The 27021-nt window shown below is 36.4% G+C and overlaps 1 protein-coding gene across 1 annotated transcript in view; it reads left to right on the forward strand.

Annotated features, from left to right (window-relative positions):
* USP8 (ubiquitin specific peptidase 8) overlaps positions 1–27021 on the forward strand; it is a 79772-nt gene that overhangs the window by 39111 nt on the left and 13640 nt on the right. Inside the window, exons 8-11 of the mRNA XM_025918904.2 lie at positions 4615–4777; positions 8237–8381; positions 8674–8897; positions 25191–25775. Coding sequence (XP_025774689.1) covers positions 4615–4777; positions 8237–8381; positions 8674–8897; positions 25191–25775 — 1117 coding nt within the window. The remainder of the gene's footprint in view (positions 1–4614; positions 4778–8236; positions 8382–8673; positions 8898–25190; positions 25776–27021) is intronic.

Raw genomic sequence — 27021 nt, forward strand, 5'->3', positions numbered from 1 at the left:
CTTATTGGAAGAGAAGTGAAGCTGCCTTTGTGTGCCCTCTCTCCCAAGGTTTTTTTTGACTAATTTTTCCTTTTTTTATTTATGAGCTTGTGAAGTATATGCACCAAATTGACTAAAATCATGAACTGATTGAATTGTTTTTTTATTTAGGAATACCCCATAGTGGGGCACCTGGGTGGCTCAGTTGGTTAAGCATCCAGGTCTTCATTTTGGCTCAGGTCATGATCTCACAATTCATGGGATCGAGCCCCATGTCAGGTTCTGCACTGTTAGCTTGGAGCTTGCTTGAGATTCTCTCCTCTCTCTCTGCCCCTCCCCAGCTCATGCTCACTCTCACTCTCTCAAAAACAAATGAATAAAATTTTAAAAATAAAAAAGAAATATCCATCCTGTTATCTGTAGTAAAAGAGTACATAAATACTTTTTTTGGGGAAAAAAAAGTATCGCCAACTGATTGAGTAAATGGATAGACTCCAAAGTCAGACTATATTCAGATCGAAATTGTTTCTTCTCAGCTACATTACTTCTAGCCAGTGACCTAACCTCTCTAAGCCCATATCCATCTATAAAATAGGAATAGTAATATTACCTATCTCAGGTTTTGAGAAGCTTAAGTGTAATTTTATATACACAAACTTACCACAGTGGCTGGCACTAGTAAGGACTCATTAAATTTTTTTTTTCTTTTTTGATAAGGATGTTAATCTATAAAATAATGTAAAGTTACTTGCATGAATATATTATGTGTTAAAAACTATCATCATAATGACAGAGCTAAACCTCCATATCCAGGGCTATTTTTAGTATTTCAAGTGTTAAATAAATTATATAACCTCTCTGGGTCTTAGTTTATGGGATTGGATTAAAATCTGTGGCCCATTTTAAGATTAACTTAAACAGCATTGAAAAGACATACTTTTTAGGGGCGCCTGGGTGGCGCAGTCGGTTAAGCGTCCGACTTCAGCCAGGTCACGATCTCGCGGTCTGTGAGTTCGAGCCCCGCGTCAGGCTCTGGGCTGATGGCTGGGAGCCTGGAGCCTGTTTCCGATTCTGTGTCTCCCTCTCTCTCTGCCCCTCCCCCATTCATGCTCTGTCTCTCTCTGTCCCAAAAATAAATAAACGTTGAAAAAAAAATTAAAAAAAGAAAAGACATACTGTTTAAATTAAGTAGTAAAAAAAAAGTGGGGGGGCAGTGCCTGGGTGGCTCAGTCAGTTAAGTGTACGACTTCGGCTCAGGTCATGATCTTGCTGTCCGTGTGTTTGAGCCCTCCTTCAGGTTCAGAGCCTGGAGCCCACTTCAGATTCTGTGTCTCCCCTCTCTCTCTGCCCCTCCCCCGCTTACACACGATCACGCTCTCTTTCAAAAATAAATAAACATTAAACAAATTTAAAAATAAGTAAATAAATTAGACAGTAAAATTTGCATAGTTTTTGGCACATTTTTTGATGCTTGATAAAGTTTGACCTGAAGAATAGGGTGCTTTGTAAATAATGCTGTTGAAAAGTGACACTAGAGTACTTAGTCTAATCAAGTGGGTGTCACTGTATTCCTAGGATTTGAATAGACAAAATTGTATTAATCTTTGGATGGTCTAATCTGTACTAACAGAAAGCCTGGGTTTTTATTGAGTTTAAGTGTTTCCCAAAATGCGAGAAATTTGACTACTATGAAACTCATGATGAGTTTAGGTTGAAGATTAAAGAGTGATGAACTGCATGCCAAGAAAATTATTCCCCTTTAACTTTTGTTTCAGTCTTTCTGAAGTCACTAAAAGAAGTCTGTTTGCTGCTAGCATTCCTTTTTAATATTTGCTTATCTTTCTCACCAGAGAGTAGGCCTTAGAGCTTTCTGGAGGCAACAGTATCTACAACTAGCTGATGGTGATTACTGTATTCTTTATTTTTGATTTTTTTAAAAACATTTTAATACCATATAGCATACATACAAAAGCACTCCTGTCCTAAGTATTTGGCTCAGTGAATTTTCAAAAGCAACACACCCATTTAGTACACCCATTTATCTGACCAGAAATAGAATATTACTATCACTCCAGAATCCCTTCATATGCCCTCTGTTAGTTACTACCCATATCCCCACCCACCAAAGGGAACCACCAGCTTCTAACAGAATAGATTTATTTTTGGGGCGCCTGGGTGGCTGAGTCGGTTAAGCATCTGACTTTGGTTCAGGTCATGATCTCATGGTCCATGAGTTCAAGCCCTGTGTCAGGCTCTGTGCTGACAGCTCGGAGCCTGGAGCCTGCTTTGGATTCTGTGTCTCCTCTCTCTCTGCCCCTTCCCTTCTTGTGCTCTGTCTTTCTCTGTCTCTCTCAAAAATAAATAAACGTTAAAAAATTTTTAAAAAAAAGGATAGATTTATTTTTGTCTGTTTTTGTATTTTATATAAAAGGAAATATATAATCTATAGTTTTTTATATATCTGGCTGCTTGTACTCCATATTATTGTGTAGTTATGGTTCATTCTGTTGTGTGAATAAAGCATAATTTTACTGATGTATGTATTTTACTGATTATCATTTATTCATTAGATATGCTGTTGTTTCCATGTATATGGGACTGTACATTTTCCTGTTAAATTTAAGTAAAGGATCACTTTCAATTAAGTAATTAAATTAATAATTAAGTTTATTAAATAATAGACAAGGTAGGGCAAAATTGCAGCAATTTGTAAAGATGTTACATGAAAGACTGAGTTTGGGAAATACTAGTGATACAATTATTTCCTAAAGTGTTTTTTATAGAGTACTAATCTTGAGTTTTTAGACTAAAAGGCAAATATATCCCTAGAGTCAGGGATAGTCCTTAATATCACATTTTAGGGGTGCCTGGGTGGCTCATTTAGTTAAATGTTTACCTCTTGATTTCAGCTCAGGTTATGATCTCACGATTCGTGAGTTCAAGCCCCAAATCAGGCTCTGTGCTGACAGTGCAGGACCTGCTTGGGATTCTCTCTCTCATGCTTTCTCTCTGCCCCTCCTCTGCTTGAGCACTGTCTCTCTCAAAAATAAATAAGTAAACATTAACAGTAAAAAGAAATCATATTTCAATTTTTTTCATTCTTATCACTATATATCAGGTGAGAATATTAGGAGACAGTATTTTATATTTCTTCTCTTTTCCTTTATTTCCTACAAGATATAGTAGCCAACATTATTATATAGGAGCAAGTTTTTTTTTTCTTTTAAATAATCTAAACCATTTCTTTTACTTATGAATAAAAGTGTACCAGTCCTGCCCAGCTTGCCAGTATTATCTGTTAAATATTAAAATGCTTAGTGCTTTGCCAGGAATAATATGGAGTTTCTTACCTGATGGAACAAATTTGCATTATTTATTCAGTCATTCAGCACTCATATACTGAGCACTAGTTTTCTGTGGGCTGGATTGCTATGGTTCTAAGTACTGGGGCTTACCTATTGAACAAAAATTTTGCTTCATGGAGCTTATATTTTAACAGGGAGGTGGGATAACAAAACAGACAATAAACCTTAAATATATGTCTGCTATTTAATAAGTGCAATGGAGATGGGTGTATCAAGTGTGTACATTGGGCTAGGTATTAAAATTTTAATCCAGGAAGGCTTCATGGAGAAGTTATTACTGAGCAGATTTTGAGAGGGTAAAGGAAATGAGTGATGGCAGTTATCTGAAGGAAAAGGATTCCAGATAGAAAGGCACAGAGGCAGAGACCCTTAGGCAGGAGTATACCTGAATAAGCAGGAACTACAAGGAGGCAGTGGCTGGTGTCGAGTGGAATAAATGGGCAAGTAGTTAGTGATGAGAAGTTAATGTAATAGGATTTGGGGGGGGAGGGGCTATGCTGCAGGCCCACTCTAAGGACTTTAGGTAACTTTTAAATTAACTTTTATGTGAGCAAAAGACATGAATATCATGCTTTAATGTACAGTTGATATTTTTCACAGTTGATGATTTAAAAGGCAGCACAGCAGAACAGCTAAGAGCATGGACATGAACAAGATTGCCTGAGTTTGAAATTTGGCTTCACTTGGCATCTGTAACCTTCGATAGGTCACTTAATATTTTTGTGGCCCAGTTTCTCCATTTATAAAATGGGGTTAGTAATGCCTACTTCATAGGATTTGTTGTGAGGATTCAGTTGAGATTCTATGAAAATAAAGCATTTAGGAGAGTATCTGGCACATAGTAAATGCTCTATGTGTTTGTTAAATAAGCATTTTGGTATTTGGTTAGCAATTATCTACATAGGTATAAGAGAACTGAAGTATAAATAATGTTACCCAAGTGATCCCCCAGTTATTTATATTTAGCTGAGAGAGGTGTTCAGATGACTTCTTTGTTTGCAGTTTTGGCTTCCTTTTTTGTGAGGGGTTACAGTTGATTCCATTTCTTTTAGTTTCTAATAATTACTAAAACATATTCCAGTGTTATGCAAAGGTGAAGTTATTAAACATTTTAGGATTATTTATTATCCAGACATACAATTTGACTTTAGAAAGAAATGTTGCTGAAAATTTACTGTGGTACAGACTAAAAGAAAACTCAGTGTCTTATATTAGTATATTAAGACTTCTTGTCTACCTTTGCCCCAATACAAATGTTAATACATTTCAGAGTCACTGCTAGTTGGATTGAAGCAAAACTCCCAGATGATTCTAAAGACACATGGAAGAAGAGGGGGAATGTGGAATATGTGGTACTTCTTGACTGGTTTAGTTCAACAAAAGATTTACAACTTGGAACAACTCTACGGAGTCTGAAAGATGCACTTTTCAAGGTTAGCAAGTTTCCTTGTTAGTTCACTGTAATTGTAAGCCTTCTTTGGTTGTTAGAAAGGTATACTGACTAGCTGTTTATCTTAAGGATAAGAAGATTCAGCAGCTTTGGTTGGAGATTTTTTTGAAGTGCAGATTTAAAAGACTAGTTTTGAATCATCAAATAATAATAAACTGATAATATAACATAAGATTAGAATTTCCAGGAACATAAACGGTCTAAAAAAAGCGTTATTTTTTTTGTTTTAAGAATTAGACTATGACAGGGAGAAAGGCAAACCATCAGAGACTCTTAAATACAGAGAACAAACTGAGGGTAGAATGGGGGAGGCAGGGAATAGGTGATGGGCATTGAGGAGGGCCCTTGTTGGGATGAGCAGTGGATGTTGTATGTAAGTAATGAACTACAGGAATCTACCCCAAAAACCAAGAGCACACTTTACACACTGTGTTAGTCAATTTGACAATAAATTATATTAAAAATAAATAAAAAAGAATTAGACTACGAAACATAGAAGCAAAGGAAGAAGTCACTAAGGAGAAAAAGCTTGTTAGATTTGACTTGACAAAAATAAATTTGTGGAAAAATACCATATGATTAGATTGCAGAAGACAAATAGAATATTTGCAATAAATAGGGCAGTACAGTTGGCCTTTGAATAACAGTGTTTAGGGGTACCAACACCCTGCCACAATTTTTGACTTATCCCAAATTTTACTAATACTGTTGACCAAAAGCCTTACTTATAACATAAACAGTCAATTAGCAAAGTATTTTTATATGTATTATATACTGTATTCTTACAATAAAGTAAGCTAGAAAAAAGCAAATGTTATAAATTATATAAAATTATATAAAATAATGAAAAAATTACTGAAATCATAATTCAATCATAATTAAAATCACAGTTACTGTACTGTATGTATATTTATTGGAAAAAGGCCCCATATAGGTGGGTAAGCAGCACCAGGATAAGAATGGTGGCAGCAGTGGGCCTGGCCCTGGAATGGTAGGGTTCCACAGCCTGGTAACCTCTACTGAGCGATGGCAGCCACTGGGTAGGCCTGTAGGTGGCGACAGCACCCTTGAATCACAGTATAGCTGCCTAGAGGTGTACCACCAGCCTGTGGCCATTGGCAACCACAGCCTCATGTGAATGTTCTGGCCTCCAGGAGCCACCATGGGGAGGAGCATTCTGCCCTTGGCCAGGGAGGGTCCTAGGCCCAAGGAGGACCAGGGCAGGGAGGAGGAAATACGAAGAATGCTGGACTTCCTGGGCAGCACTGACCTGCACTCTGGGGGGTGTGTCTCCACTTCAGCCTCACCTCCTGTCCACCAGTCCAGGGCTTTCAGCCTGACCACTCTGCTGGCACACAAGGACCTGAAGCTGTGTCCAGTTTGGGGCTTCTGGGAGCTGCTGACAGCTGGTGACAGCCTCAACAGGTTGCCCAGGTATTATTTGGGCAACAGGCACAACCTCTGCACTAGTCGCTTTCAATTTGGTCCCATCGGTGGGCAGTTGTAAATGCCTGTGGCTTTTGCCATCATCTCAAAGGGGAGAAAAAAGTGTGTAAGTGGACTTGGCGTGGTTCAAACCCATGTTGTTCAACAGTCAACTATAGAACACCTAAAATATGAAGGAACTTTTGCAAATAAAAAAATTATTTAAGATAAAATAGTAAAATAAGTAGTGGACATAGGCATGAACAGAAGAGGAAATACAAGAGACAAACATAAAAACAATCATCTTTACTAGTAGAAATGCAGTTAAAAAAGTGAATGCCATTTTCTGATCAAATTAGCAAAGAAAAAATAATCAGTATAATTTGTTAAATTATTAAACTGATAGTACTAAATGAATGCTGGTAAGAATCGAACTTAATCTGCTCTTAGGAAGGTCAGTTGATGGAACATTACCCTTCAGGAGGACAATCTTAAAAGCCTTAAAACAATTCATGCTGTAAAATAGGGAATCTAGAAATATACCCAAGTACAGATCGATACATGAAACTGCCAGTATTCAACTAGTTTTGATGTACAATACTGGCACTTTCATAAAGTTCAGCCTAAGATATATGTAGGTTTAGTGTATGAGAAAGATGATTTAACAAGTCAGTGTGGGGAAAAATGGATAAAAATGAATGGTTTGGAGACAGCTGGCTAGCCAGTAGGTAAAAAGAAAGGGGACCCCTACCTTACTTCTTAGATCACACCATATTCCAGATGGGTCAATGATATAAATATGTTGATTGAAATAGTGAAGTAGTACTAGGAAAAAGCATTTGTGGGTCTTGTAAACCAAGACACCATGAAGGAAGATCAATGTATTTGACTGTTTTAATTCCATAAATAAAGTAAAAATCAATCAGGAAAATAATTGTAACATATATGACAAAGAGCTATTTTTCTTAATATTCAAAGTACATTCACTATGTACTAAGAAAATAGCAAATTCTACTGAAAAATGGGCAAAGGATGAGATTATTTAAGTCATAGGATATTATAAACATTTAATATTAATAAACATTAAAAGATGTGCAGCTTCACTGATAAAAGCTAATTAAAACATGATTCCATTTTCTATCCACCAGTTTGGTAAAAATTATAAAGATTTATGATAGGCTTTCTCATAAACTGTTGGTAAGTATATAAATTGGTATCATCTTTTTGAAGGGCAATTTGGCAGCATCTACCAAACTTTTAATCCAGCAGTTCTAGTTCTAGTAAATTACCCTGCAGAAATATATATAGATACATATTTTTAATGATCATTTAAAGATTAGGAATGTATACTAAAAGCCTTAAAATGTTCATGTGCCTTGGCTCAGCCACTCCACTTCTGGGGATTTTTCCCTAATGGGGTTGATTGGGTATGTGTGTATATCAGGATCTTCAGTATTTATCTCAGCATTTTTATAACGGGAAAGATAACCATAAGTGTTCCATTGGTTGATTCAGTTTTGGGGTGTGTGTATGTGTGTATAAAATAGAATATTATCTGGTCATTACAAGTGGTGGTGATAGGACCCTTAGTAAAAGATGTTCATGTAAGAGAAAAGCAGCAGCATAAAAGTTTCACTGTTTCATAAAAATAAAATTTAAAGTATGTATCTACATAGAAAATGGTAAGAATAAATCCTACAATGTCAAAGTTGTATCTCTGGGTGCTCAAATGATGGATGATTTTTAAATACATGAACATACTTTCACAATTTTCTTCCAAGATCATGTATTACTTGTGTGGTTTTAAAAACCTGATCTACCCATGTGTTTCATTTAATGCTGAATTTTGAATTCTCTCATTTTTTATCATTTAGATGAATCTTCAAGAGCAATTTTAAAATTCAATTTTTTGTGTTGTTTTTTTTTACTGTGAAGAGACTGCTGCCATATTGAAAATACTATTGCCTAATCTTGCTAAGTGAAAGAAAAATAAAAATACTGTTTCCTTATTTCCTAGTGGGAAAGCAAAACTGTCCTGCGCAATGAGCCTTTGGTTTTAGAAGGAGGCTATGACAACTGGCTACTTTGTTATCCCCAGTATACAACAAATGCTAAAGTCACTCCACCCCCACGAGGCAAGAATGAAGAGGTGTCTATCTCATGTATGTATGTGAAAATTTTTGTTTAAAATTGCTTTGGTAAAATAAACTTCATGTTCTTACAGTAGTGTTCTTGGTTGTGTGTTTAGTTATCCTACTGGATAGCAGTTTGTTTTCATGCGTAAAAAATATAAGATGTCCACATCCTAGAAGTTAATGTTTAATTCTTTAAGATTGTTGTGGTTGTCACTTCATTTACTTTATCTTTATCACATAGTAACATGCATGAGATATGTAACTACTATTTATGGGGTTTGCTGTTCTTTCATACCTATTATTCTTTTGGGAATTTTAGTGGATTTTACTTATCCTTCACTGGAAGAATCAATTCCTTCTAAACCTACTGCCCAGATGCCACTTCCTTCTGTAGAAATAAATGAAAATACAGAATTTTTAAATGATCAAGATGAGAGAATGGCACCACTGAACATATCAACTCCAGTTGAGTCAATTGCTGCTTCTAAATCTGATGTTTTACCCATAATTCAGCCAGTGCCTGTTGTAAAGAATGTTCCACAGGTATGTGTTTGATTTCTTTTAACTGTATTGTTTCTCTTTTTTAATATTATGTTAAATACATAGTATACAAATGAAGTTTTATTTATAAGCTTTTATGTTTTAGGAAGAAAAATACCAGTGAGAAGAATTTATATGTTTTGGTGCCTTTTGGCTATAAAGATTTTGCATTATAATTCAGTCCTGTTACCACAGCAGTGATAAAATAGATAATTCAAAAGATTTCAAAGCCAGCTAGCAGTGTGTTTACTGTAGGAAGTACCAGTAAAAGATTGTATTATGACAGAAAACGTGAAGATTTTCAGGGTTTTCTTGTATTGTAATTTAACCCATAGTATTTTCCCAAATAGTTTGGCTTAAAGATGATAACGTGATGTCAATACATTGGTTTCAAAATAATACTGTAGTTCCATTTCCTTAGAATTTGACATGTAAATAACATGCATAGTTTTTGTTGTTATTTCCTTTGTTATTATTATAGGTGCCATACAATATTCTATTAGTTTTAGATGTACAACACAGTGATTAGACCTTTATATACCTTATGAAATGATCACCATAAGTCTAGATTCCATCTGTGAACCGTTCAGAGTTATTACGATATTATAGAAAATGTAGTCTATGCTGTACTTTTCATTCTTGTGACTTATTCATTTCTTAACTGTAAGTTTGTGCCTCTTAATCTCCATCACCTATTTCACCCATTCTTCCCAAACACCTCCCCTCTGGCAACCATAAGTTCTATTTATTTATGAGACTTTTTCTGTTTTGCTTTGTTTGCCTTGCTTTTTAGATTACACATATATATATAAGTGAAATCATAAAGCACTTTCTTTGTCTGACTTATTTCACTCAGCATAATACCCTCTCAGTCCATCCTTGTCACAAATGGCAAGATTTCATCCTTTTTCATGGCTGAGTATTACATTACTATATAGATAGCACATGTTCTTCATTCATCTGTTGATGAATACAAGTTGTTTCTATATCTTAGCTTTGTAAATACTGTAATTAACTAGGGTTCATATATCTTTCTGCATTAGTGTTTTTATTTTCTTCAGATGAATGGAATTATCAAAGGTGGAGTTGCTAGACCATATGGTAGTTCTCTTTTTAATTTTTTGAGAAATTTCCATACTGTTTTCTCTGGTGGCTGCACCAATTTACATTCCCACCAACAGTGCACCAGTGTTCCTTTTCATCACATCCTTAGCAACATTTTCTAGTTTTGTTCTTTTTTTTTTTTTAATGTTTATTTTTGAGGGAGAGAAAGAGAGAGAATGGGGGAGGGGCAGATAGAGAGGGAGACAGAATCCAAAGCAGGCTCCAGGCTCTGAGCTGTCAGCACAGAGCCCAACGTGGGGCTTGAACTCACGAACCATGAGATCATGACCTGAGCCAAAGTCGGATGCTCAACCTGCTGAGCCACCCCGGCGCCCCTCTATTTTTGTTCTTTTTGAGTTTACCCATTCTGACAGGTGTAAAGTGATACCTCATTGTGATTTTAATTTGCATTTCCCTAATGATTAGTAATGTTGAGCATCTTTTCATGGTTTTCTTGGCCATCTGTATGTCTTCTATGGAAAAATGTCTATCAGGTCCTTGGCCCTTTTTTTTTTTTCCTAATTTTTTTTTTCCTTGGCCCATTTTTAAATCAGATTGTTTTGTTGGGTGTTGAGTTGCGTGAGTTCATGTGAGCAGGGGAGGGAGAGAGAGAGAAAGAGAGAATCCCAAGCAGGTTCCACGCTCAACATTGAACCTGACACAGGGCTCAATCCCACAACCCTGGGATCACAATCTGTGCTGAAATCAAGAGTCAGACACTAAACCAACTGAGCCACCCAGACACCCACATGAGTTCTTTATATATTTTGGATATTAACCCATTATCATATGTGTCATTTGCAAATATATAATCTAATTCAGTAGGATGCCTTTTCATTTTGTTGATAGTTTCCTTCACTGTGCAAAGCTTTTTAGTGTGATAAATGAGTCCCATTTGTTTATTTTTGCTTTTGTTGCCCTTGGCTGAGGAGACACATCCAAAAATATTGCTAGGATCAGTCTCCAAGAATTTACTACCTATGTTTTCTTTTAGGAGTTTTATGGTTGCAGGTCTTACATCTACATCTTCAATCCATTTTGAGTGTACTTCCTTATTGATAAAGAAAGTGTGGTCCTTGGGGCGCCTGGGTGGCGCAGTCGGTTAAGCGTCCGACTTCAGCCAGGTCACGATCTCGCGGTCCGGGAGTTCGAGCCCCGCGTCAGGCTCTGGGCTGATGGCTCAGAGCCTGGAGCCTGTTTCCGATTCTGTGTCTCCCTCTCTCTCTGCCCCTCCCCCGTTCATGCTCTGTCTCTCTCTGTCCCAAAAAAAATAAATAAAAACGTTGAAAAAAAAATTTTAAAAAAAAAAAAAAAAAAAAAAGAAAGTGTGGTCCAGTTTCATTCTTTGCATGTAGCCATTTCAGTCTTACCAACACCATTTATTGAAGAGATTGTCTTTTCCCCATTGTATATTCTTGCCTCCTTTCTTATAGATTAATTGACCATATAAGGGTGGATTTATTTCTAAGTTCTCTATACTGTTCCATTGATCTGTGCAGCTGTTTTTTAATGCCAGTACCATATTGCTGATTACTGTAGCTTTGTAGTATATCTTGGAATCTAGAATTGCAACACCTCCAGCTTTGTTCTTCTTTGTCAACATTGCTTTGGCTATTGGGAGTCTTTTGTGGTTCCATACAAATTTCAGGATTTTTTTTGTTCTGGTTCTGTGAAAAATTGTATTGGTAATTTCATAGAGATTGTATTAAATCTGTATGTTGCTTTGGGTAGCATTGATGTTTTAACAATATTAATTCTTCCAATCCATGAGCACAGTACATCTTTCCATTTTTCTCCTCTTCAGTTTCTTTCATCAATGTCGTAAAGTTATGAGAGTATAGGTTTTTCACCTCCTTGATTAAATTTATTCATAAATATTTTATTCTTTCTGATGCGGTTGGAAATCGGATAGTTTTCTCAATTTCCCTTTTTGATGCTTCATGATTAGTGTGTAGACACAACAGATTTCTGTATATTGATTTTGTATTCTGCAACTTTACTGAATTCATTTATTCTAATAGGTTTTCTGGTGAAGTCTAGGGTTTTCTACATAGATTGTCATGTGATTATAGATAGAACCAGTTTTACTTCTTCCTTACCAATTTGGATGTGTTCTATTTCTTTTTCTCATCTGATTGCTATCTATGGCTAGGACTTCCAGTGCTATGTTGAATAAAAGTACCAAGGGTAGATATCCTCATTATTAAAGCAAAATCTTTTAGCGTTTCACCGTTGAGTATGATGTTAGGTGTGGGTTTGTTATATACTTTCTTATATCTTGAGAGCTTGTTGAGAGTTTTAGCATAAATAGATGCTGAGTTTGTTGAGAGTTAATAGCATAAATGTATGATGAATTTTGTCACATGCTTTTTCCACATCTGCTTGAGATGATCATAGGGTTTTTATCCTTCATTTTGTTAATTGATTTGCAGGTATTGAACCATCCCTGTATCCCTGGAATAAATCCCTCTTGGTTGTGGTACAAGATCCTTTTAATGTACTGTTGAATTCAATTTGTTGATATTTTGTTGAGGATTCTTGCAGCTCACTTCATCAGGGATATTGGTTACTAATTTTCATTTTTGTAGCGTTTTTGCCTGCTGTTGGTATGAGGGTAATGCTGGCCTTGCACAATGAATTTGGAAGCGTTCCTTCCTCTTCAATTTCTTGGAATAGTTTGAGAAAAATAGCTATTAACTCTTCTTTGGTAGAAGTCACATGTGAAACTATCTGTTCTTGGAATTTGGATTGTTGGGAGTTTTTGATTACTGATTCAATTTCATTACTAGTACAGGTGTATATCAGAGATGCTGTTCATTCAAATCCAGGCCACCACAATAAAGTGCATATCACAACAAAGCAAGTCAGTAAATTTTTGGTTTTCCCATTCATATAAAAGATCATTACATAAAGAATGAATGGGTCAACCAGGCAATTAGAGAAGAAATTAAAAAATATATGGAAACAAATGAAAATGAAAATACAACAATCCAAATGCTTTGGGATGCAGTGAAGGCAGTCCTGAGAGGAAAATACATCGCAATCCAGGCCTGTCTCAAGAAACAAGAAAAATCCCAAATTCAAAATCTAACAGCACACCTAAAGGAAATAGAAGCAGAACAGCAAAGACACCCCAAACCCAGCAGAAGAAGAGAAATAATAAAGATCAGAGCAGAAATAAACAATATAGAATCTAAAAAAACTGTAGAGCAGATCAATGAAACCAAGAGTTGGTTTTTTGAAAAAACAAACAAAATTGATAAACCTCTAGCCAGGCTTCTCAAAAAGAAAAGGGAGATGACCCAAATAGGTAAGATCATGAATTAAAAAGGAATTATTACAACCAATCCCTCAGAAAGACAAGCAGTTATCAGGGAATACTGTGAAAAACTATATGCAACAAACTGGACAACCTGGAAGAAATGGACAAATTCTTAGTACCCACACACTTCCAAAATTCAAACAGGAAGAAATAGAAAACTTGAACAGACCCATAAGCAGAGAAGAAATTGAATCAGTTATCAAAAATCTCCCAACAAATAAGAGTCCAGGACCAGGGGAATTCTACCAGATTTTAAGGCCGAGATAATACCTATCCTTCTCAAGCTGTTCCAAAAAATAGAAAGGGAAGGAAAACTTCCAGACTCATTCTGTGAAGCCAGCATTACTTTGATTGCTAAACTAGAGACCCAGCAAAAAAGAACTGCAGGCCAATATCCCTGATGAATATGGATGCAAAAATTCTCAATAAGATACTAGCATATCGAATTCAACAGCATATAAAAAGAATTATTCACCATGATCAAGTGGGATTCATTCCTGGGCTGCAGGGCTGGTTCAACATTCGCAAATCAATCAACGTGATACATCACATTAATAAAAGAAAAGAACCATATGATCCTGTCAATCGATGCAGAAAAAGCATTTGACAAAATTCAGCATGCTTTCTTAATAAAAACCCTCGAGAAAGTCGGGATAGAAGGAACATACTTAGACATCATAAAAGCCATTTATGAAAGCCCACAGCTAATATCATCCTCAGTGGCGAAAAACTGAGAGCTTTCCCCCTGAGATCAGGAACACAACAGGGATGTCCACTCTCACTGCTGTTGTTTAACATAGTGTTGGAAGTGCTAGCATCAGCAATGAGACAACAAAAGGAAATCAAAGGCATCAAAATTGGCAAAGATGAAGTCAAGCTTTCACTTTTTGCAGATGACATGATATTCTACATGGAAAACCCGAGAGACTCCACCAAAGTCTGCTAGAACCTGATGCATGAATTCAGCCAAGTTGCAGGATACAAAATCAATGTACAGAAATCAGTTGCATTCTTATACACTAATAATGAAGCAACAGAAAGACAAATAAAGAAACTGATCCCATTCACAATTGCACCAAGAAGCATAAAATAACCTAGGAATAAACCTAACCAAAGATGTAAAAGATCTGTATGCTGAAAACTATAGAAAGCTTATGAAGGAAATTGAAGAAGCTATAAAGAAATGGAAAAACATTCCGTGCTCATGGGTTGGAAGAATAAATATTGTCAAAATGTCAATACTACCCAAAGCTATCTACACAGTCAATGCAATCCCAATCAAAATCTCACCAGCATTCTCGAAGCTAGAACAAGCAATCTTAAAATTTGTATGGAACCACAAAAGGCCCCGAATAGCCAAAGTAATTTTGAAGAAGACCAAAGCAGGAGGCATCACAATCCCAGACTTTAGCCTCTACTACAAAGCTGTAATCATCAAGACAGCATGGTATTGGCACAAAAACAGGCACATAGACCAATGGAATAGAATAGAAACCCCAGAACTAGACCCACAGAAGGATGGCCAACTCATCTTTGACAAAGCAGGAAAGAACATCCAATGGAAAAAAGACAGTCTCTTTAACAAATGGTGCTGGGAGAATTGGACAGCAACATGCAGAAGGATGAAACTAGACCACTTTCTTACACCACTCACAAAAATAAACTCAAAATGGATAAAGGACCTGAATGTGAGACAGGAAACCATCAAAACCTTAGAGGAGAAAGCAGGAAAAAACCTCTCTGACCTCAGCCGCAGCAATTTCTTACTTGACACATCCCCAAAGGCAAGGGAATTAAAAGCAAAAAGGAACTCTTGGGACCTCATGAAGATAAAAAGCTTCTGTACTGCAAAGGAAACAGTCAACAGAACTAAAAGGCAACCAACGGAATGGGAAAAGATATTTGCAAATGACCTATCGGACAAAGGGCTAGTATCCAAAATCTGTAAAGAGCTCACCAAACTCCACACCCGAAAAACAAGTAATCCAAGTGAAGAAATGGGCAGAAAACATGAAGAGACACTTCTCTAAAGAAGACATCCACGTGGCCAACAGACACATGAAAAGATGCTCAACGTCGCTCCTTATCAAGGAAATACAAATTAAAACCACCCTCAGATATCACCTCACGCCAGTCAGAGGGGCCAAAATAACAAATCAAGAGACTATAGATGCTGGCAAGGATGTGGAGAAATGGGAACCCTCTTGCACTGTTGGTGGGAATGCAAACTGGTGCAGCCGCTCTGGAAAACAGTGTGGAGGTTCCTCAAAAAATTAAAAATAGATCTACCCTACGACCCAGCAGTAGCACTGCTAGGAATTTACCCAAGGGATACAGGAGTGCTGATATATAGGGGCACTTGTACCCCAATGTTTATAGCAGCACTTTCAGCAATAGCCGAATTATGGAAAGAACCTAAATGTCCATCAACTGATGAATGGATAAAGAAATTGTGGTTTGTATACACAACGGAATACTACGTGGCAATGAGAAAGAATGAAATATGGCCTTTAGTAGCAACGTGGATGGAACTGGAGAGTGTTATGCTAGTGAAATAAGTCATACAGAGAAAGACATAATCATGTTTTCACTCTATGTGGATCCTGAGAAACTTAACAGAAGACCATGGGGGATGGAAAGGAAAAAAAAAATAAAAAAAGGTTAGAGAGGGAGGGAGCCAAAACATAAGAGACTCTTAAAAACAGAACAAACTGAGGGTTGATGGGGGGTGACAGGGAGGGGGGTGGGTGATGGGTATTGAGGAGGGCACCTGTTGGGATGAGCACTGGGTATTGTATGGAAACCAATTTGGCAATAAATTTCATATTTTAAAAAAAGATTAGATTATACTGTAGTCTACTAAGTGTGCAGTAGCATTAGGACTGAAAAAAACCATGTACACATCTTAATTAAAAAATTTTACTGCTAAAATATGCTAACCATTATTTGAGATTACAGGAAGATGTAATCTTTTTGCTGGTGGAGGGTCTTGCCTCACTGTTGATGACTACTGACTATTGATAATGGGTGGTTGCTAAAGTTTGGGGTAGCTCTGACAATTTCTTAAAATAAGACGAGAATGGGGCGCCTGGGTGGCGCAGTCGGTTAAGCGTCCGACTTCAGCCAGGTCACGATCTCGCGCTCCGTGAGTTCGAGCCCCGCGTCGGGCTCTGGGCTGATGGCTCAGAGCCTGGAGCCTGTTTCCGATTCTGTGTCTCCCTCTCTCTCTGCCTCTCCCCCGTTCATGCTCTGTCTCTCTCTGTCCCAAAAATAAATAAAAAACGTTGAAAAATAAGACGAGAATGAAGTTTGCCATATCATTTAACTCTTTCACAAATGATTGCTTTGTAGTATGTGATGCTGTTTAATAGCATTTTCCCCACCATAAAACTTCTTGCAAAATTTGGGTTAGTTTTCTCAAACCCTGCTGCTGCTTTATCAACTAAGTTTATTATATTCTAAATTCTTTGTTGTCATTTCAGCAATCTTCACATCATCTTCACCAGTAGATTCCATTTTAAGGAACCACATTCTTTACTCATCCAAAAGAAGCAGCTCTTCATCCATTCAAATTTTTTCATGAGATAGCCGCAATTTAGTCACATCTTCAGGCTCACTTGTAATTCTAGTTCTCTTGCTGTTTCCACCACATTTGCAATTAGTTTCACCACTTAAGTCTTAAAATCTTCAAAGTCATCCATGAGGGCTGAGATCAACTTCTTCCAAACTCCTGTTAAATGTTGAAATTTTGACATCCTTCCACAAATCACTAATGTTCTTAATTTCATGTAGAATGGTGTATCCTTGCCAAGAGGTTTTCAATGACCTTCCTAGTTAGTAGGAATCACTATCTATGCTGCTCTAGCCTCACAAAGTGAATTTCTTTAGTAAGGCTTGAAAGTTACCATGACTTCTTGATCACTGGGCTGCAGAATGGAATGTTAACAGGCATGAAAACATTAATCTTTTTATACGTTCAGTCAAGACTCTGTTTACCAGGTACATTGTCAGTGAGCAGTAATATTTTAGAAGGAGTCTTTTTTCTGAATAGTAGGCCTCAATGTGTGCTTAAAATATTCAGTAAGTCATGTTGTAAACAGGTGTGCTATCATCCAGACTTTGTTGTTCCATCGATAGAGCACAGGCAGATTAGATTTAGCATAATTCTTAAGAGTCGTAGGATTTTCAGAACGGTCAATAAGCATTGGCTTCAGCTGAAAGTCACCAGCTGTATTAGCCCTTAATAAGAGAGTCAGCCTATCTTCTGAAGCCTTGAAGCCGGGCATTGACTTCTCCTCTCTAGCTTTGAAAGTCCTAGATGGCATCTTGTCCAGTAGAAGGTTGTTCCATCTATATTAATATCTTAGCTAATTTTTCTAGATAATTTGCTGAAGCTTCTACATTAGCACCTGCTGCCTTCACCTTGAACTTTTATGATATGGAGACAGCTTCTTTCCTTAAATCTCATGACCCAACCTTTGCCAATATCAATTTTGTTTTTCCTGCAGCTTCCTCACCTCTCGTAGCCGTCATAGTGTTGAAGAGAATTAGGGCCTTGCTCTGAATTAGGCTTTGCTTATAGGAGTGTTGTGGTTGATTTGGTCTTAGGCTTTGCTTATAGGAGTGTTGTGGTTGATATGGTCTTCTGCCCAGACCACTAAACAACAGTAAGGCTGTTTCACATTCTTATTATTTGTATATTCACTGAACTAACACTTCAAAATTTTTTGAAGAGTTCCTTTGCATTTTCAACTTGGCTTTTTGATGTAAGGCCTAGCTTTTGGCCTAACTCAGCTTTTGATATGCCTTCCTCATTAAGCTTAATTGTGTATAGCTTTTGATTTAAAGTGATAGAAACGTGACTCTTTCTTTCACTTAAACATGTAAGAGGCCATTGCAGGGTTATTTATTCATTGATCTAATTTTGGTATTGTGTCTTGGGGAAAAGGAGAGGGAGAGAGATGGGGGAACAGCTGGTCCATAGAGCAGTCAGAACATCCACAACATTTACTAAGTTACATAGGTGTGGTTCGTGGCACCAGAAAACAATTAAAATAGTAACATCAAAGGTCAGTGGTCACAAATCACCATAATAAATATAATAATAATAAAAAGTTTGTGAAGTATTATAACAATTACCTAAATGTGACACAGAGACATGAAGTGAGCAGATGCTGTTGGAGGAATGGCACTAATAGCCTTGTTTGATTCACGGTTGCCAAAAACCTTTAATGTTTAAAAAACACAGTATCTGTGAAGTGAAATAAAGCGAAGTGCAGTAAAACAAGTTATGCCTGTAATCAGTCTGTTCACATTTTCTGTTCTCCTGAGTGAGTCTTAGTAGATTGGATGTTTCAAGGAATTTATCCTTTTTTCCTAGGTTGCCCAATTTGTTGGCATATAAGCTTTCATAATCTTTTTTTTAAGTTTGTTTATTTATTTTGAGAGTGAGAGAGAGAAAACAACATGGGCAGGGGGAGGGGCAGAGAGAAAGTGAGAGAGAGAATTCCAAGCAGGCTCCTTGCTGCCAACACAAGGAACCCAACATATGGGGCTTGATCTCATGAACTGCGAGATCACGACCTGAGCTGAAATCAAAGAGTTGGATGCTTAACCAGCTAAGCCATGCAGACTCTCCATAATTTTCCATAATCTTCTGTAATCTTTTGTATTTCTGTGGGGTCAAGTTGTTATTTCCTCTCCTTCATTTCTGATTTTGTTTATTTGAGTGCATTCTTGTTTTCTTGATGAGTCTGACTAAAGGTTTATCAGTTTTATTCATATCTTCAAAAAACCTGCTCTTGATTTCATTGATCTTTTCCATTATTCTTTTACTATTTCATTTATTTCTGATCTGTTTCCTTCTGCTGGTTTTGAGCTTTGTTCTAGCTTATTTAGGTGTAAGGTTAGATGTTTTTTTATTTGAGATTTTTCTTGTTTTTTGATGTGGGCCTATATCACTATAAACTTCCCTCTTGGAACTGTTTTTGCTGCATCCCAAAGATTTTGGACCATTGTGTTTTCATGTTCATTTGTTTCCATTTATTTTTTAATTTCCTCTTTGATTTCCTGGTTGATCGATTTGTTGTTTAGTTGCTCTATGTTTGTGTTCTTTCCAGATTTTTTTCTTGTAAATTGATTTCTAGTTTCATACTGTTACAGTTGGAAAAGATGCTTGATATAATTTCAGTCTTCCTAAATGTATTAAGACTTGTTTTGTGGCCTAACATGTGATCTGTCCTGGAGAAGATTTCGTGTACACTTGAAAAGAATATGTATTCTGTTGTTTTGAAATGGAATGTACTGTCTATGTCTGTTAGATCAATGTGATCTAATGTGTCCTTCAAAGCTACTATTTCCCTTGTTTATTTTCTGTCTGGATAATCTATCCATTCATGTAAGTATGGTTCAAGCCCCCTACTATCATTGTATTATGATCAATTTCTTCCTTTATGTCTTGTTAATATTTGCTCTACGTATTCAGGATGGGTGAATAATATAATATAAATATATATGATATAAATAAAGATAAATAAAATAAATAGGATGGGTGCATAGATATTTATAATTGTATCCTCTCATTAGGTTGATCCCTTTATCATCATATAATGCCCTTCCTTGTCTCTGTCTTTGTTTTAAAGTCTATTTTGTCTGATAAAACTATTGCTATCCCAGCTTTTTTTTTTTTATCCCTTCACTTTTTTTTTTTCCCTATCCCTTCACTTTTCGTCTGTATTTGTCTTTAGGTCTAAAGTCTCTTGTAGGGAGCATATAGATGATTCTTATTTATTTATTTTTATTCATTCTGGCACACTGTGTATTTGATTGGAGCACTTAGTGCATTCATACTCAAAGTAATTATTGATAGGTATGTGCTTCTTGCCATTTTACGTTTTTCTGATAGTTTATGTAGCTCTTTTCTGTTTCTTTGTTCTTCTTTTGCTATCTTCCCTTGTTATTTGATGACTTTCTCTAACGTTTGTTTGGATTCCTTTCTCTATTTTTTGTGTATCTAGTACAATTTTTTGGGTTTTGTACCATTAGGTTCATATATAACACCTTAAATATATAGCAGTCACACACATTTTATATTTCTGACACATTTTCCATTTTTATTTTTATATTTCTCCAACAATTGTAAACATACTTGAATTTACTACTTCCATCTTAATCTTCATAGTAGTTTTAGAATTGGTTGATCCCCTACCTTTACTATATTTGTTTTTACCAGTAAGATTTTTTCTTGTAAAATTTTACTTCTAGTTATGGCCTTTTCTTTTCCAGTTAATGAAGTCCCTTTAACCTTCTATGTAAGCCTACTTTAGTGATAATGAACTCCTTTAACTTTTATCTGGGAAACTCTTTATCTCTCCTTTAATTCTGAATGATAACCTTAGTAGGTAGAGTATTATTGGTTGTAGGCTTTTCCTTTCAGCAATTTGAATATATCGTGCAATTTGAATATATTCAATTCAGCAATTTGAATATATCCCTTCTGGCCTTCAGTTTCTGCTGAAAGATCAGCTGATAGCCTTATAGGGTTTCCCTTATAGGTGACTTTTTGCTTCTTTAAAAATTCCCTTTATCTTTAACCTTTGACATGTTAATTATTATGTTTTGGTGCACACCTCTTTGTTTCATCTTGTTTTGGGTTCTCTGCTTCCTGGACCTGGATTGTCTGTTTTCTTCTCTAGGTTAAGAAAGTATTGGGAGAGGGGAAAGTGGGTGGTGGGCATTGAGGAAGGGCATCTGTTGGGATGAGCACTGGGTGTTGTATGGAAAACAATTTGACAATAAATTATATTTAATGTAAAAAAATAAAAATTAAAAAAATTTTTTTTAAAAAGTATTGTTATATTTTTTCAAATAAGTTTTCTTCCCCTTCTCCTTCTGGTATCCCCATAATGCAAATATTAGTACACTTGATGTTGTTGCAGTCATACCTTAAACTACCCTTTTTTGTTTAAAATATTTTTCTGTTGTTCAACTTGATTTCTACTACTCTGTCTTCCAGATCACTCATCTGTTCTTTTGTATCTTTTAATCTACTATTATTCCTTCTAGTATATTTTTCATTTCAGTTATTTTATTCTTCAGCTCTGAGTTGTTCTTTCTTATATTTTTGACCTCTTTATTAAAGTTCTTGTATGTTCATCCATTCTTCCAAGTTTGGTGAACATCATTATGACCATTACTTTGAACTCTTTATCAGATAGATTGCTTATCTCTGGTTCTTTTAATGAAGTTTCATTTTGCTCTTTTGAACATTTACCTCTGCCTCCTCATTTTGTTTGACTCTCTGTGTTTCTGTGTATTCTGATGCATCTCCCAGTTTTGAAGGAGTGGCCTTATGTAGAAGGTACCCTGTGGGGCCAAGATGCACAGTCTCCTCTGGGTCATCAGAAGCAGGCACTTCAGGGGTATCTCCTATGGGCTGTGTGTGCCCTGGTGTGAATGGCTCAGAGGCCTGATCACAATTGTTTAGAACTAACACCTTCCCCATCCCCAGCAGAACTTCTTGGGGGAGTGGGGGACTGCTGTTGTGGCTTAGGCTGCCCACCAGGTGTGGCTGAGTCTGAACTGCCTTGGATGGGTACCTGGCAAAGTATGTGTATTGGGCGGGGCTGACCCATAGGAGATCACCAGGTGGGGTGAATGGTGGCACATGGAGAGTATCAGAAGTGGTGCCTACCAGCATTTCTATTCCTGGAGAAAGTCCCTATAGATCCCTGCCCCTCCTGCACATACCCTAAAATTAGTTAATAAGTTTTCCTCACATATGGCCCCGGTGCTTTTCAAACTGTCGCCTCTCTGTTGGGTCTGAAAACAAGTGAATTTGTGGCTGGCCCTTTAAGAGCAGAGTCTCTGTGTCCTGTAGCTCTCTGGCTCTCCTGGAGATAAGCCCAATTGATTTTCTTTTTTTTTTTTTTTTTTTTTTTTTTAATTTTTTTTTTCAACGTTTATTTATTTTTGGGACAGAGAGAGACAGAGCATGAACGGGGGAGGGGCAGAGAGAGAGGGAGACACAGAATCAGAAACAGGCTCCAGGCTCTGAGCCATCAGCCCAGAGCCCGACGCGGGGCTCGAACTCACGGACCGCGAGATCATGACCTGGCTGAAGTCGGACGCTTAACCGACTGTGCCACCCAGGCGCCCCCCCAATTGATTTTCATAGCCAGACATTGTGGGGGCTCATCCTTCCTATACAGGCCCCTTGGGTAAGGGTGCCTAATGTGGGACTTAAACCCCTCAATCCTCAGGGAGGACCTCTACATTTGTGATTATTCCTGCCATTTGTATATAGCTGCACAATGTATGTGGCTACTGGCTAGACTGTGTCTCTGCCCCTCCTACCTCTCTGAATGTGGCTTTTTATTTATATTTTTAGTTGTGAAAGAGCTGTTTCACTAGTATTCAGGTCATTCTCAGAGAGTTTGTCTATATTTAGTTGTAATTTGGTGTGTCTGTGGAAGGAGGTGAGCTCAAGATCTTTCTACTCCACCATCTTGATCTCCTCTGCAGCAGGCATGTTTTAACAATAGCTACTTAAATGATTTTAAATAACCAGTGTATTACAATAAAAATGCAGCTTTTTTCTCTACATTTTACTCAAAGGAAGGTAAACTAATTCTCCCTTATTGTTTTTCCAAAAGATTTTTTTTTAGCATTTATTTTTATTTTTTTCGTATATATTTCAAGTGTTTCATATTTGAAATGGATGTCATTTGATTTGTACAATAGGCTATGAATAGAAAACTTAATCTTTTTTTATATCAAATGAGATGGTTTATTTCTTCATTTTTTTTTAAAGGTCTTCTACTTTTAATATTTTGGACTAAATCTTAAGACTGAACAGTATGTGATTAATTTTTCTTAACATAAATTTAAGAAATTGAAAAAAAAAGCGTATGTTATTGTACTTCCTTTAAACTTAATCAACATGTTATTTGAACCATAATCCTTTTGTGACTGAGATATGTGCGATTTGTCTAACATATTCTGAGGATTTTCTATGTGAAAGACAACATGAAGGTTTACAGATATGATTAAGCTGTGAATTCTGTTTGATGTTTAGAAGGAGAAAGTTGTACAAAATTAGACAAAGTATAAGGCAGAATATAATTGCTCACCAGAGCACAGAGCAAGGAGAGAAATTTTGACAGGGTATCAGAGAGATCTTCATAGAGAGGCAGTATTTTTATCTGGGCTATGAGTTCAATAGGATTTGAGGATGAAAGAGACAAGTAGATTTTGTGACTAAAGGAACAAAGCATGCTCTGGAACCAGTGAGTAGTTTTGACGTGCTTGGACACAGCTCTCTGTTGGAGACAGGCAAATGTGAGAGTAGATAAGATTGGAAAGATGGGCAAGAGTCATCAAGAGATACTTGGATCAAATTGGAATTTTATCCTGTAGGCACAAGGAAAATTAAAGAATTTTAAAGGTGAAAGTAACATGATCATAGTTATGGTTTTAAAATTAGGGGGGAAATGGATCAAGTTGTTAAAATGTAGATGGAAACTTATTTTGGTTCCTTTCCATGGAACTTTGATTATCCTTATCCTTGTAGTGGTTCTTCACACTTCATTCTCAAATGTAGAAAAAAGACAATAGATTTTTAAAGTAAAGAGGTAAAAAGAGAAGTGAGGAGCAAAGGTATGATTTTTTCTTCACTAAAATCTTCCTATGGTATTATTTTCTAGTTGCAAAACATATAATTCATTTTGTAAGAATACCATGCAAGTTGTTATTGGCAGATATTCTTATTAGTTATTATACTTGTTTCAGTAAATTTTACTCTCAAAAGAAATGATGTTAGGGTCATTTCTAACAATTTTGTAGAATTAATATGCTATTAAATTAAGGTAATAAACATTTAACACACTAATTCAGGAATTTAGATAGTTTATTAAACTCAATTTGTATTTAGTAACTTAACTGTTGTGAAAACTGTTATGGAATATTTTATTCATTCCTTCAACAGCATATTTATTTACTGTCTATCAGGCACAGTCTTTACCCTCCTGGAGCTTATATCTTAGGAGGGAAGAAAGATTTTAAACAAGTTCCACTAATTGGAAACAGTGTAGAGGATGGGGCGCCTGGGTGGCTTGTCGGTTAAGCATCCGACTTCGGCTCAGGTCATGATCTCACAGTCTGTGGGTTCGAGCCCCGCATCGGGCTCTGTGCTGACAGCTCAGAGCCTGGAGCCTGCTTCCGATTCTGTGTCTCCCTCTCTCTCTGGCCCTCCTCTGCCCATGTTCTGTCTCTCTCTGTCGCAAAAATAAATAAAAACATTAAAAAAAAATAAAAAAAAAAAGGAAACAGTGCAGAGGAGATGTTGGCATGGACTTGGTTGGTGCTGATGGAGAGGGACAGAGGAAGAAAATCATCAGACTGCATAAGGGCAGGGGAGGACATATAGAACTCAGCTTTCTGGTTTGAGCTATGTTTGGATAGTGGTTACATCCATGAGATAAGGACAGTGTTAGTAGGGGGAATAGCATGTATTCAGTTTTGGCCATACTTGGTTTGTGGTGTATATGTGAAACGCTGACATGGAGATACTGAATAGGCAATTGGTTATGTGGAAATGGAACTTTAGGTATGTTTTAGGTGAACTCTTCCATTTCCATATACAGAACATATACAGAATATCATGGTGTATTGAAAGTATGGAGTCAAGTAGGAAGTAAGTGCCAAGTGCCTTTTGAGAAATCTTGACATAGGGTAATGTTATCAATAGATGTTCTGGCAAATGTTGTCTCCACAAAGGTGATGGTTCTTTTGTAACAACTTGATTTCAAAAACTGAGGTTACATTCCTGGATTTTGGCAAAAATATTCTTGGCTCTGTTTTTGTTAATATAGGTTGATCGTACTAAAAAACCAGCAGTCAAATTGCCTGAAGATCATAGAATAAAATCTGAAAATAAAGATCACGAGCAACAGTCTTCTCAGGATGGAAAAGTTGTTCCTGATCGCTCCACAAAGCCAGTATTTCCCCCTCCAACTGCCATGTTAACAGATGAAGAAAAAGCTCGTATTCATGCAGAAACTGCTCTTCTAATGGAGAAAAACAAACAAGAAAAAGAACTTCGAGAAAAGCAGCAAGAAGAACAGAAAGAGAAACTGAGGAGAGAAGAACAAGAACAAAAAGTCAGAAAGAAACAAGAAACTGAAGAAAGTGAAATCACCGAGAAACAACAAAAAGCAAAAGAAGAAATGGAAAGGAGAGGAAGTGAACAGGCCAAGAAAGAAGATAAGGAAACCTCAGCAAAGAGGGGCAGAGAAATAACAGGAATAAAAAGACAAAGTAAAAGTGAACATGAAACTACTGATGCTAAGAAATCTGCAGAAGATAGGGGTAAAAGGTGTCCCACCCCAGAACTGCAGAAAAAGTCAGTGGGAGATGGACCCCATGCCTCTGTGGCAGGAGATTCAAATTCAGGCAAGGTAAGCAGAAACAAACAGTACAAATTGCCAAGTAAGGGAAATAAAATGTTATATGTAAGAAGATGATACCACTAGCATTCTATAGATAAGGGCAGACCTTTTAAGTAATTTTCTAGTGGGTGATAGATTTATACTGATCTATCTACATTTACTCACCTACTCTTTTGGTTGGCTGGAAATGGAATTGCTTTTTTTGTCTATGAAATGCAATATGTGTTAGCAATTGAGATAACTAACTACATACTTCATTTTTATATGTGATATATGATCATCAGAAGACTAGAATGAAATATAATCTTCCTCTCAGGATAGAGGAGTTAGGTGCCAAATATGTATATGGTAGAGTTTCTATTTGTTTCATATATGTCCAAAATCAGTAACATCTAAATGGCCCAACATTTATCTTTGTGTATAAAGATTTTTTTGGTTACATCTTTGTCCTTTTGTTTATTGCTTCATCTAATCAGTAATATTGGCAATAATCCCATTAATGTTGCTTTTTTTTCTGCCCTTGGCTATTCCCCAAAATTGATTCCCATAATTTTGAGGAAAATTTTTTGTTGTTATTCTTTTTTAACCTAATAATATCATATGTGCTTTTTATTTTTTTCCTCTATTATACAATTAACAATGCCTTTCCCTTTTGAACAATAAGTTTTTATAATAGCAGGAACAGTTATAGTCCTTTTTATATGCACGTAAATAGAAATAACGTTCTTGGTAGTGTAGAAAATGACTTTGGATGGAAGACAAAATACTATATCTTTACAGAATGTCTACCTTTATGACTTTTGAAGCAGCAGTTCAGGCATATGGCAAAAATAACAATTTATATTAATGGCACACTCATTCAAGGAACACTTAATCTAGTAACCTTAACTACCAAAAATACAACTCTCATATAAAAACCTTCTAAACACCTAACGTTAGGGAAATGAAGCTCATGTACTAAAACGTTCTCACTTTATTTATGGGAGACTCAGAATTGTTGAGCTCTTCCAATTTTAATATTATTCATTAAATATTACTCAGTAGTAGTTACTATACGCCAAGGATTTTTCATACGTTATCTTATCCTTCTAATGATAAGCCCATGAGATATTTAATTTACAAATAAAATTGAAACTTGGAGGTTAAATAATTTGTCTAAGGGCCCATATTCAGTGAGATTCCAAAGCTACTTCCTTTCTGTCTTGCTTCACTTAGAGATAGGCAGTCATAAAGAACTGAAAGCATTCATATTTCT

The sequence above is a fragment of the Puma concolor genome, chromosome B3 (genome assembly GCF_028749965.1).
Source record: "Puma concolor isolate L17-30 chromosome B3, mPumCon1.1.hap2, whole genome shotgun sequence".
Lineage (NCBI taxonomy): Eukaryota > Metazoa > Chordata > Mammalia > Carnivora > Felidae > Puma > Puma concolor.